At 45.4% G+C, this 13,462-nt stretch overlaps 4 protein-coding genes across 4 annotated transcripts; 2 read left to right on the plus strand and 2 right to left on the minus strand.

Annotated features, from left to right (window-relative positions):
- Window positions 1-2,656: 2,656 nt before the first annotated feature.
- On the minus strand, window positions 2,657-3,604 carry J7337_003770 (uncharacterized protein; the record flags this gene model as incomplete). Its single annotated transcript, XM_044821480.1, has 1 exon — window positions 2,657-3,604. One exon carries the CDS (start codon window positions 3,602-3,604, stop codon window positions 2,657-2,659), a length of 948 nt encoding a protein of 315 aa, XP_044682813.1.
- Window positions 3,605-7,644: 4,040 nt separating this feature from the next.
- On the plus strand, window positions 7,645-8,420 carry J7337_003771 (uncharacterized protein; the record flags this gene model as incomplete). The annotated part of the gene is made up of 3 exons (XM_044821481.1): window positions 7,645-7,669; window positions 7,728-7,908; window positions 7,967-8,420. 3 exons carry the CDS (start codon window positions 7,645-7,647, stop codon window positions 8,418-8,420), a joined length of 660 nt encoding a protein of 219 aa, XP_044682814.1.
- An 84-nt stretch (window positions 8,421-8,504) lies between these two features.
- On the minus strand, window positions 8,505-9,389 carry RDR1 (multidrug resistance protein; the record flags this gene model as incomplete). The annotated part of the gene is made up of 1 exon (XM_044821482.1): window positions 8,505-9,389. One exon carries the CDS (start codon window positions 9,387-9,389, stop codon window positions 8,505-8,507), a length of 885 nt encoding a protein of 294 aa, XP_044682815.1.
- Window positions 9,390-11,493: 2,104 nt separating this feature from the next.
- J7337_003773 (uncharacterized protein) lies at window positions 11,494-12,639 on the plus strand (the record flags this gene model as incomplete). The annotated part of the gene is made up of 1 exon (XM_044821483.1): window positions 11,494-12,639. The coding sequence occupies one exon, from the start codon at window positions 11,494-11,496 to the stop codon at window positions 12,637-12,639; it is 1,146 nt and encodes a 381-aa protein (XP_044682816.1).
- Between the last annotated feature and the right edge of the window lie 823 nt (window positions 12,640-13,462).

Here is a 13,462-nt window from a genome sequence, read left to right on the forward strand (position 1 = left end):
GTACAAGCCTCACAGCCGGTGCTGTCACTACCATTACCCGCCTCTCTAAGTAGCTTTTGAGTTGTTGAGTAAAAATTGAAGCTGAAACCCAATGACCTGATATCCATGTAAGGAAATGTTACCGGCAAACGAACATGGGACTTACAAGGGAGTCGCCGAGGAGCAAAAGATAGTTGCATTAGATCAAATCCAATATCGTAAATATATGTACCAGTGGCTGCTTTTAATTAAAGTTGATGTGGTGTGTTGAAAGAATAAAGTTACGTGGAAGCAAAGTCCGAATTTATAGAACGATCGGGAATTGAGAAGAGTGAATCACAAACTCATACTGGTATCTTAGACCTTCGAACTTGCATATATGAGGTGGAGCCAGGAAATTAATGTCTAAATACGTATTCATCTACTCCGTAGTAGTTATAAAAAGCATGTGGTGTTATGGTACCTAAATGAGTCGATTCAGAGTACAGCTAGCTCACGAGTATGCTCAATGCCAGGAGGGTCATGGCCATACGCTCGACTCATTGACAGGTGGAGCATAAAATTATAGTTCATGACCTTTAACTTACTCGTAACATTATTTATTGGTAGGAGATATAAGTGTTAGATGTCCCAGCCGCGGGTAAAGAATGGGAGTAAAGTTCGTCATTATGCTCAAGGCCATGCAGGTATCAACAGACCATCTATCGCCTGCCTCCTCCGCTTTAAAGGACGGAGGAATCGTGGGTGGAATAGAAGAACACCAGAACCGTACACAGCGATTGCCTTTTAGCCTAGGCTTCATATCTTTTCTTAACTCTACGTGGATATAGCGCCCTTTCTTGGGATGTCATTACTGTTCCTCTCGGCGCTGAAGTACGTTTATCGACATCCAAAGCTCATTTGACGTGCAATTTGAAGGAACAGTCGAAAGAGGCGGTACCCAGTGCAAGGAGCGCTCGACACTGCGACACAGGCATCGCCTTAGACCGTTTATTAGATGTTAGTTAATATAGAGGTCGTTGTGTTCGAGTTTACTTGTCTTCTTCGCTCGGCTGGAGGAAATATTTGCATCAACCTATTGACTCAGTCATAGCTGGCCAAGATGATGGTAAAGCTACTTCTTGAAGATGATATACGTCCATACAAAGAGGCTATATGGAAGTTATCCATGAAGTATATGCCAGTTTCTTTTGTCCCGAATGAAACGGACCATTGTTCCGCCTCTTGCTGTTCCGGGTAGCCGAAACACCACTTTGATGCATCACGATTCTCAAGTGTTACATGTATTGCCAACAGCACAGTCTATCGAAAGGACCTTAGAGAGCCAGAAAGCTTCTGACACTTACCAAGCGGGCAAAGCATAACTGGTTTAAAGACCTACTAAGCACCTATGTACCAAAGTTTGCTTCAGTCTATCCTGTCCTTGTGCCTATCTTCTTCTTCTTCTTCTTCTTCTCCTCCTTGATGCTCAAAGGATCTAGGTTCAAGTTATCTTACCATCAACGTGGGGTTAAAATTTAAGATTTCATGGCTTATATGTGGCCTGTGGGAGTCTCATTTCCGTTGAGCATAACAGAGAGTGTTGCAGAGGCTGGCGTCGTCACGGCGACTCCATCGGCAGGGAATGACGGATGAAGGCAGGTTACTACTCCATCAATATTGGAGAGAATCATCTATCATATCTCTCATGATACTAGCTGTACTAGTGTTAAGGCGTTGAGGTAGCAAATCAGGATAAGAAATCTGGTAATGCGCTGTGATTGAGCAACCTGCAACTGCGCCCACCATCTCAACACCTCCCTTCAATCCGGTCAAGCATACATGGACTCTCCCGACCTGCATATAAGCGCCATGAGCTGTCATTGTAATTTTCAAATTACATTTCCCATTTCGCTCGCTTCAAAAGATCCCCAAAAACACAGCTCAATTCGGTCATACACAGCGCCCATACGAAAACATGCTTATGTAGCGAAATCTACCCTCCATAGTACACAATCATCACTAAGATCAACCCTCTATAATACCAGAAGTTGCAACATGATTCGATGGATAATCCCAAATGACGCAAAAGCTCGGCGGATTCCTGATTGGGAGTATCATGACAGGGCGGCATTGCATGGAACAAACCCTACACAACATAAGCATAATATTTTTGGCCCCCAATCGTTTATCTCAACGACGACCAAGTTTTGGAAACACCGGTCTGTAAATCGTGGCACCATAAGTGTATCGAGAGCAATTGAGTTGGACAGTGATGTAAGCTTGCGCAAGATGATATGAGGAGATGGAGTCTGCCTTGATTGTTTTCCTCTATTAATGCTGCGGACGTTTTGCACTGAGGCCCGTTGATGTAGTCATGAATAGTACGCCATTGATGGGACTTATGTGTTGAGAAAAGGATACAGTGTATTTCTAACAAGTTCCGTTCGTCGTGTAATGCATGACGAATACTGAATGCTTCAATAACAATAATAAGTACAAAGGATTTTGAAGTCAATAGTGCCACTCTCTAACAGCAGAGGAATCCTCCCAGTTGGGTATTAACGCCATCAATAACACCGTGAAATCCATAAACTCATTAGACTTGCGCAACCTGGTTTGGGCGGTTTCGGCGGTTTCTGTAACTCTTGACAGCAACTATCGCTGAACCAACAATCAAGACTATGAAGAGCAACCACTAGATGGCACTCATTACTATTGCCGCGATGATCATCCCCATGATACCCTTGCCGACATTATCAGCATGGTGGAATGATGGGAATTGCCGTCTTGACAATGCTCCATTCTCTGATGCATCCTCGTCGGGGAGGGCTGTGTCGTTGGGCAGAGTTCCGTTGATGAGGATTGTCATTGTGCCGTTGACCTCTGCAACATTGACGATGGACTTGTTAAGTGCGTCGTAGCTTCCGTTTCCGATGAGTTCGTCGAAGTATTGGGTGCTGTTGTTGTCGTCGCACGCACAATACTCATATCGCGAGCATCCACAGAGGACGTCGCGCTCTTCATCCTCATCGCTGGTGTCGTTGTGGTAATGGTAGGGATGCGAGTAAGGATACATGTATGCACCGTAGAGCCAAACGCCAGGCCAGAATGCCAGAGCTGCACCACCTAGAGCGAAGGGGGCAATTCTTCCGGGACTTGAGACGCCGGACCTGTAAGGTTTTGAAGAACCACCGGGGTAGTATCGGCCGCCCGCGAAGCTGGGCTGCGGACCCACGCCGCGAGAGCCGCCGCCGCCGGAGCTGCGGGAGCCACCGCTGCCTGATGAGGAACCTGGACGAGATGATGAGCCTCTTGAACCACTACCACTACTGCTGCTTCCGCGACTGCTGCCGCTTCCACTGCTTCCACGGGAACTCCCACCTCTGCTGCCGCTGCCAGATGATCCTCTTGAACCTCCGCCGCTGGAACCTCCGCGGCCTCCACCACCGCCGCCGCCACGGCGCTTGTAAAGCGGGTGTTTAGAGCAGTCTTGCCTATAACAACAGCCTTGCCCATAACAAGGGGCTTTCCCAGACTCGGGGCCCTCTATGTCGCTGCGTTCTATGCGACGGGGTGCATCGGTGGCCGACGCGATCGTCGACGTGAGGAGTGTGAATAGCACGACTGCGAAGTCTGGTCTCATTGTGGGCCAAGTTGTCTTGGTATGACGAAAGGATGCAGGTAGGTGTAGGCGAGGTGAAACAAAGAAGTGCGGATTGTGGATTGGAAACCAGATTTAAGTGAAAGACCAAATGATATCGGAATAGAAGATGCCAAACTGACGATGGAAACCAAGAAAGTCGTCAGTTTGTGTTTGGGGGATGTAAGTTGATGGAAGAGTCTGAAGTGGGCAGTCCAAGGTTTAATACCCGAAATCCGAATTCAGGAAGGGTACCTACTCCGTAGGTAAGACTGAATTGATGACGGGGGTAATTGCAAGGATCCACAAGGCGTGCTTTCTCTTCTGGGTTCAGAGGCTGTGACGGAGGCAACAACGAGAGAAGATCACGGGGTTGATCTTCTATGATGAGGTTCAAGGGGCGAATGAGGTAAACAGAAATAATGATGTCGCTCTTTCCAGAAGGATTGGGGGCGACGATCGACCGCTAAACAGCAAGAACAAGCGGTCTTGGCTGGCCTGTGGATGAGGTCACTGCACTGAGCGACCGGGTTTGGCAGGCAGCTCCTTCGAGGTGATGACTGACTTGATTAATTGAGAAGAAGGAAATTGCCAAGGCAGGAAGAGTTGTGTTCTTTATAATCTAACGTAGTGTAAGGAGGTGATTCACTGTAGGGAGCGAAAGAGCACTGGTCTTTGGCGTTTGCTTAGCTCCCACGAGCTGAAAAGAAGCCAATCTCTGAAAACAGATTGAGTTAGCTCCTGCCAAAAAAGTGCTTTGACTTTTGTTGTTTTTGGCGGAGACAAAAAGCAGCTCTACCAAAGTGGCTTAGCCAGAGGAACCATTCACAGCGGTGTAATTACTTTGGAGCGTGTTTGTGGTGGTTTGCTGCATTACAGAGGCGCGCATCAACAGACAAAGAAATGGAATGGGGGTCCGAATGCCTTGGCTCAGCCTTAATGCAAACACAAGCTTTCATTTAGCGAAACAGCAAATCTCTCCAACGTTGATGCCGGTCAATAATTTGTTGGGTTTCAGTGGTAATGTCGCTGCCAATTGACCACTGTTTCAAGGATGATTGAGCCGATGATCGTGGGTCTGTGACATAAAGGACCCTGGAGTTGACATGGGCGTATAAGCTTGTCGGGGTTAAGCTTGCAGCGCCGCAACATGCAGGCAATTGCATTTATCATTGGTGTGCATCCTTGTTTAGTGTGGATCAAGGCTGTCACTGAGGCAGATTTACTTGAGCCATTCGAACGAGACATTTCGCTACGACAACCCAATACGCCAAAAGTCCGCTTGTGACTGTCAAAGCTTTCGTTTAAATCAAAGCTTAGAAGATGTTTCATTCCTGAAGACATCTTTTATTAGAGATGTGGCTGAAGCTGAGCCGTAAATTCATCTAGGTCCGATTTAGTCGTATAGATGCTGGACAATTGACAGAGACTGAGACGGAATCCCGCAAGAGAATAAACTTCAGATGCGGCGATGCGTATTGACCACCACGTGGTCTTGCACGATTTGGAAGTCCCCGATCTGTATGCCTTGAACTCACAACCTTGACAAACGTTCCATAGGTACTTCCAACGAGACCTTCCTCTCTAGTGCGTTATCTAATGCATTGGATCTCCGCCATAGCCACAGTGCCCCCGCATGATGCTCGAGTGACAGTCTGAGGCTGTGCAATGTGCAATGTGCAATTGTTATTGCTTGCAGCATTCTAGAAGCATGATAAAAAATTGGCGGCCTGAATTTTAGCATTCAGCCAAGATCAGGCATCCGTGCTTGCGCCCAGGACTTGGCGCACTAGAGTTTTCAGTGCATCTCCGATGGCGGGGGCTGGGCGGATATAAACATCACGAGTTGTCGCTCTGTGGCGATGAATGGTTGGATCATCGCCTGGTTCCTGGGGGGACGAGTTGATGATAATCCGGTGTTCCCGAGCAGAATTGATGTAAGTGTAAGTGTAATATTGGGAGGCAGCCGTCAAGTCAGCCTTTCTTCATTGTATCAAGGCTTGTCTGTCCAAACTTCTGAACGAATTCATAAAAGACAGTCGTGTCGTAAGTTCCAATGTCCTGAAGATAAGCCGAATCCTTGACTTCACCAGATTGAATGATCTCAATGGTCCGCCTGGACAAAGCCATGACTTCGGCAGTATGCTTCTTTATCCCGAGCCACTTCCTTTCATCCTTTGAAATACGTCTGTAAGCACCCGTCCAAAGAGAGTCCCATCTATCCAATGCACGTAGCAACACTTTGGAGTGTTCGCGTGATGATACTGCTGATGTACGATAATGAAATACGTGACGCCCAAGGCCTGGCAAACATTAGTACTTGCCATTTATTGACTGTCCTCGGATGTGACGTACCTGAAGAGAGATAAAAAAGATCAGAATGGTCTAGTTTTCCAAAAGAATCTCTAGTAGCAGGCGTCCAGTCTTCAGCAAGCAATCCTGCTATTGCTTCACTGCAGCTTGAAGGATAAGACCTTGATAATCCATGCTGTGACCTTTCTTGAAAAGCCACGCTTGAATCTGCCTCCCATATACCAGTCGGACATGGCAGGTCTCCAGTCATCTCCTTCGATGTTATAATAGGTGGGTGGTTACAGAAGAGCCCCAATAGTGAATCATTCATAAAAGTCCATGTAGCGACCCTTATACACGTTTCTCGGTGAACGAAATCCTCCCAGCTTTTGCCGGGCTCGTGTTTGAGACTCATCATCTTTGCTTTTCTCAACACCCCGACCAGTGTTGGTATTCTTTTGCTCGCTATTCTTCGGCGAGATTCGATGTGGTTTGCACTGCCCTCAAGAGTGTTCATCAGTACTGCAGCCTGACATATTTCAAGCATGTGTCGTGAAGTAACTGGGCTGACACCTTGACTTGATAAATCTTTGAGCTCCTTGTACACATACTTTTCTGCCAATTCCAGCAGCGATGTATTGATGTATGAGGGAGAAGACTGATTAAGACACCGGAGATAAACAGTTCCGGTCAACACCACAGCTAGGAGCAAGTGGAGTGAAACTCTTTCTGGATCAAATGTTGGCCAATGTATCGTGTCTTGATGGTAGTGTCTCCGGCGAAAGACGAAGACCAAGACGTGTTGAAAATGAGACGTGGTAAAGAACCCTCGTTGACAACTCTTGTCAAGTCCGTGTTTGAGATGAGGCTTGTTGGTAGTTAATTCTTGAAGGATGTTTGACAGAGCGACTATCTGCATCGAGAGAGCATCGGCCGGCTCGGTAGAATGACCAAATATGCCAGAGAATTGCAACGGGTTATATTCGGTATCTCCATAGTCCCGGGGTTCATCTAGAAGCATGTCCGGTAGATCAAAGAGAAGAAAACCTGGATCGACCGTTCCTGGGCTCCAACCGACAGTCTCACGTTGCTTCCAAGCAGGCATCTCTGTTGTTCTTTCAGGCTCTCGAGCGACTATAGCATCCATGGAAATCTGTGTCGGATTGCTGGCCTGTAACAGAAAAGAAAAGCTGGGATTGTCATCATCGGACACTTCCCCCGGTTTGGAGGTTGCTCGATGCTTAGGATCATGACATAGTGAGCTGTATACGCAGTCAATGCCACGAGCCGAGCACCGTTGACAAGGAAGTTCCGAGTTACAAGATGTCTTTACTCGTGAGCAGCTATCGCAAGCTCGAAGCTTTCTGCCTGGTTTGGCTTGTGGTGGAAGAGGTCGACCTTGTCGGGCGTTGCAAGAGCGTGCATGCCGACGAGCGACATCAGCTCTGCGGAAGGACTTTTGACAGAATGGACATTCATTTTGGCGAGTGGATAGAGGCTTGGTACAGATGGGACATTTCGGGGCCTGATTTGGAGTCGCCATCTTAGAGGTACGTGGATGAAAGAGGCTGATGTCAGGTCATGTATGTGGGAATTTTCCGAAGGTGAGAAGTAATAAGTGGAGTTATGTGGTTAATTCCCGTCCCGACCTGGACCCCGGGGAAAGGTCATATATAGCCAGCACCACGACTGATTTTGTCTTTCTCATCCCTAAAAGATTGGATTTATTTACTTGTACGAGATCATTCACTATGACACGGTTACAATTAGCAAGATGTGAGTAATAAATCCAAAGAGCTTATACACCGTGACTTACACCATCACTCAGTTATAGCTCGGCCTCTCTCCATCACAGCCACTCCAACGATCCCACTACAAGCTCATAGAATAACTGAAAACCGATTCGAGCATCAGATACGAAAAGGTTCCTCCAAGGCGACTAAGGTTGTAGCACCTGATGCGCACCCAGCTTCGCTCACCGATGTTAAGCCAAACAACCTAGTCGAGTATGCCTTGTACGTACTCAACCCCATGCCACGACGAGACAAGAAGCTAACAAGAAGTGTAACAAAGCACGACTCTGGATAAGCTAGCCAATTGGGGCCGCACTGGCTCCCTCTGGCCATTGAGCTTCGCTCTCGCTTGCTGCGGCGTCGAAATGATGCACGTTTCGATGCCACGCTACGATCAAGACCGTCTCGGCACCTTCTTCCGTGCGTCCCCTAGACAGGCAGATGTGATGATTGTCGCAGGGACTGTCGTAAACAAAATGGGTCCTGCATTGCGACAACTCTACGATCAGATGCCTGAGCCGCGTTGGGTTATCAGCATGGGGTCTTGTGCCAATGGAGGAGGATACTATTACTACAGCTATAGCGTTGTTAGGGGAGTTGATCGTATCGTTCCGGTCGATATCTATGTTCCTGGTTGTCCGCCTACTGCCGAGGCTCTGCTGTATGGTATCTTGCAGCTGAAGAGGAAGATCAAGAGTCAAAGACCTTCGAGGATGTGGTACCGAAAGAAGTAGACTACACATTGTGGGGTTTGTAAGACTATAGAATACATGGATATCATAATGTTGCACAGAATAACGACAGAAAGTCTGCCCTGATTAAAACATGTTCGGGAAGAGAAATCGATCCAAATCAGCATAGTCGAAACTGGAAAGATCTCCAACCAAATTATTCAGCCATCTCATATCATCCATCTCTGCAACGGGAGTCTCATCTCGGGTCTCAGGAAGAGAAACGATAGGAAAGGTTTTCAGCACATCACTCAAGGTCGATGCACACTTCTCCTTGCGTCGCTGCTGCATCAGTATAAGCAATGAAGCCGTGTTGAGAGCCTCTTTCGTAGCATTGGTATTGTACACAGTAGCAACGTTACTAAGACATTGCATAGCATCCTTGAGCTGAGCTATTGATTCACCCGTATCAATGGCAAGTAAAACACAAATAATCTGAAACGGCACGTTGGCCATGTGATGCCATGGTGAGCGTGCATCCAGAATAGCTTGAGCTGCTTCGATGCCTGTTTTCGTGATAGAGAGGATCTGTTCGAGAACCCTTCCCGAGAACGTCGTGTTCATAGACTGGAGCCGACGACAGAGACACAAAGCGAGGTTTGTTTGTGCCATGATTGATGGTGGAACAGAATGAGTTCGGCTCAAGACAGTTGACAGCGAGGTCTCAAGCTCGGAAACGTCTTGCGTCTTATTCGGATCAAGCTCCGTTGAGTATGGGAGCAACTCCATAAGTTCAAGAGTATAGTCTCCTTCTCTCGAACAAGGCATTTCCAGTGTTGAATTACACAGGATGGTCCTAGACCGGCCCATGTCAAATGAAATCCATATGTTGAGGTGCTCGGCGACAGCAAAGAGTCGTCTCCGAAGTTCGGCATCAACCTTTTCTTCTGTCACTGGAAGGACTGATTCTTGAGACGGTTCACAGTGCAGGCCAGCTGCTTCAAGCATGTGCATAAGAATTGAACTCGCCATCCACGCTGTATGTGGGGTGCCGGCTATTCTCAGATAGACCACCCGAAGGAGCCAGCCGGTAACGCTAGCGGCCGATGGATCATCAGACATCTTCTGTTCAAGGATAAATCGTGCTGTTTCTATCAAGTCAAGCTCCACTGGCGGTGGTTCAACTTGTGAGAACAAGCATCCGATCGCTGCTATGCCACACAAGATCGAATCTTGAGACTGATCGTATATATATCCAGACCACCTGCCTTGGATAGTCTGCGAGACATCATTCCTATCCACGAACCCATAAATTGGGTCCATCTTTTGAAAGTAGACAGCACTCAAGCTCTCCATATCTTCCTTGGATAGTAGGTCTGTGATTGGTCGTGAAACAGGAACATGCGAAGACTTCCGCGCTCCAAGAAAGGCATTCCAAGAAAAAGTGTGCATCCTGGGCGCATTCTTAGGATCCAACCTCAACGCCAACCTTCTGAGAAACGCAGCCCCAGAATTCGCCTCCAGCGATTGTAAATGCCTTGGCGACGTAGCATGATCACTCCTCGAAGGTCTAGAATCTTTCTCAATGTGAACAGGGGGTGAAGGAAGAAGAGAAGCCTCGTGAGCCTTCCTTTTCTTGTTGGAGGATGTCTTGTAGGTGCACTCGTATTCAAAACGGACACAGGCTCCGCAGGGCTGGGCGCCGTCGCATTTCCGTTTTAAATCCCGGCATGTTTCACAGGCGAGTCTTGAGCGCTTACGGCCCTGAGAAGTGGACATATTTGATATTGGAATATGAATGAAAGGATTGTGATGTGTAAGGGGATGAACGCATGTGAAGTGAAGTTGCGAGGGTCGGTTCTTACGGGCCGAGCGGGTATGTCGGCTATCTCGGGAATAGCGGTAACAACGGCGCAACCTATTGAAGCTTGACGTAGATAGTTTGAGGATGCTAACTAAACTTATCTTAATTGCCATAAACTTATCCCTGTATTTTTACCTTTGGAATTCGAGTCAGAGTGACAGTTGAATCGTCAGCGTCGACTTGTTGGTGTTTGATCGTCTCCTCATGTTACTCAACCAAGACAGAGATTCGGTGTCTGCAGCCGAGACACTGGCTGATATCGAAAACCAAATCCAATAAACTTCACCTGAAAAGGCACCGACACATAATGAACCGCCAGACAGAGGCTTCTATGCTTAGCTACAAGCCCTTCTAGCCTACTAGGTTCTCTCTACTAGAATAAGCTTACAGCCATAAGCCTTAACTATAAATAACACTTCTAGCCTATAACTTAGATATTAATACTATAATAACTAACTAATAGCTATAATATAAAGCTAATATAATAAGAACTTAAATAATAACTTTTTAACTAGCTTTAAAAGTATATAAAAGGTTACCTTTAATCCTTTAATTAAGAAAGGTTAGCTTAATATTATATATACCTTAGATCTTTAAGATAGCAGCTCTTATATTAATAAAACTAGTTTTTTATTAAAAATATCTTAACTAAACCTATATTAATAACTATACTTATAAGGCTATTATTATACTTTTTATTATAGTAATATATAAAGTAATCCTATAATATAATTATAGCTATAATAGACTTAATTATAAAGCTACTATAAGGTATATCTTTATATAAGACTTTAATTAGCTAAGTAATAAATTCCTTATCTAGCTTACTTTATTTAACTATAAAACTATTACTTATATAATAGCTTAATTCCTTATAAGTATTATTAATATTACTTAATAAAAAAAAGTATTACTATTTTCTTTATATAATTTAAAAAATAAAAAGAAAATTAAAATAATTAAAAAGCTATTTTAAAGAAACTATATTTAAATTATATTTATATTTAATATATAAATAGTAATTTACTAAAAGAGACTTTTTATAAATATAATATATAGTAATTAGAATTATTAAGAAATACTAATATATAAAAAAAGCTTAACTTAAAAAAAGTTTCTTAATAATATATATATTAGTACTACTAGAAATAAAGGTTAAACTAGAGAAGGTTTAAGGTAATTAGAAGGTAGTAGCGGTATTAAGTTTATAAGTTAGTTATAAGGTTAGAAAATATACTTCAGTTTTAACACAATAGCCTTCTAGCCCATATCATGTTCTTCAACACCTGGGGCGTGGCAAATGGCTTCGGAATCTTCCAGCAATACTACACCCAAACCCTCGGAGAAAGTCAATCCACGATATCCTGGATAGGAAGTGTCCAAGTGTTTTTCCTATTCTCAGTCGGAGTCATAGCTGGAAGACTGACGGATGCCGGCCATTTTCGAACTATCTTCCCGATTGGTGTCTTCCTGCAGGTCCTTGGACTCTTCATGACTTCGTTGTGCACGACGTTCTGGCAGATATTCCTCGCTCAAGCTGTTTGTCTCGGAATAGGCAATGGATTTACGTTCTGTCCAGCCCTAGCCGTATTGTCACAGTACTTCAAGAAGTATAGGGCTTTTGCTGTTGGACTGGCGGCCGCTGGCGCAGCTGTTGGTGGCTTAGTCTATCCAGTCTTGATCAACTGGCTCATATTCCACGATAATGTCGGCTTCCCCTGGACTCTCAGAAGTATGGGCTTCATTATGTTTGCTACATATATCCCTTGTCTTATATGGCTCAAGCCTCGACTACCACCTCATCCTAGCGGCCCATGGATCGATACAACTGCTTTCAGGGAACTGCCCTTCATCTTCTTTACGATGAGCATGTTTCTAAACTTTTGGGGCCTCTACTTTGCCTTCTTCTATCTCGGAACCTTTGCACGCGATCGAGCGGGTATCTCTGAGCCCATCTACCTGCTCATGATTCTAAACGGCGTTGGAATATTTGGACGTATCATGCCAAACATCATTGCCGATAAGTGGACAGGACCCCTCAATATACTCATTCCTCTGAGCATAGCTTCCAGTGGGTTGGTCTACTGTTGGGCGGCTATAGAAACAGCTGTCGGGCTTTATGTCTTCGCTGTGATCTATGGTTTCATCGCTGCAGCATTGCAAGCTCTGTTTCCAGCTGTTGCAACACAAATGGCACCTGATCCGAGAAAAACTGGCACAAGAGTTGGAATGATACTGGGCATTGTCAGTATCGCAAATCTGACTGGCCCTTTTATCTGCGGTGAACTTATCAAAGCTGGCAACGGTAGTTACCTTGGACCTCAGATGTTTGCTGGCTCTTCAATATTTCTGGGTGCTCTCATGGCCTTGGCATCTCGAATCTCCAAGACAGGTCTTGTACTAAAGGCCAAATCATAGAGACAAAGATTACGCATATATGGTAACATGAACTATATAAGAATCAAATTTCGTTGCAAAGCTCAAGCAACAGGAGCAGCTCTCTTTGCTACCTCTTCATCCTGTCTCTTCTTCTTTTTCTTCTTCGAAAACTTCGGAAATCGAACCCGTATACTGAACCGAGATCCAAATCGAGAAACACTCCTCCTTATCTTAGTCCCCTCTTCTGGAATGGTCATGGTACTAATAGGAGGTTGGTACCACTAACAGGAGGCGCGTTCTGAGGAGTATTCTGGGGAATGGGCGCAGCAACAGCATTACACCGTGTTTCCGACCACTCTTGGTCAGAAATTTCAAGCACATCTTTAAACAATTTCCCCTCTAACTCTGTTTTGATGCGCTTCTGCAGAGGCGATGCCGTGCTGCATAGACGAACAATTCGCTCCCAGAATTTGGCGTCCTCCTCATTTTGAAAGATGAAATTATCGCCTTCGTTGGTCCACGAGATGGTAAAGATCAGGTTGATAGCCTTTTTTTGGTCGTAGATGAAGGTACAACTATCTGTGTCCTGAATACTCTTGCTCAAAGACATAGAGTACAGTTGGGCGTAATTGGTATGTGAGAATTGGAGAGCTAGTGTTGACGGTAAGGTCGTCTCATGGCTCACGATACACCTGGCGTATGCCCACTTGGCGTATTTCATGGTTTGGGCCTTAATGTGACGAATTTGAACTTGTTCGTCCGGATATTTCGCTGTTTGTTGGTAAAGCGAGGTCACTGAGGTGCATATATATAAATGAGCATGCAAGTAGAGAAGAGGGAACAGATAAGAAGACCGCAATAA

The sequence above is a fragment of the Fusarium musae genome, chromosome 3 (genome assembly GCF_019915245.1).
Source record: "Fusarium musae strain F31 chromosome 3, whole genome shotgun sequence".
Taxonomy (NCBI): Eukaryota; Fungi; Ascomycota; class Sordariomycetes; order Hypocreales; family Nectriaceae; genus Fusarium; species Fusarium musae.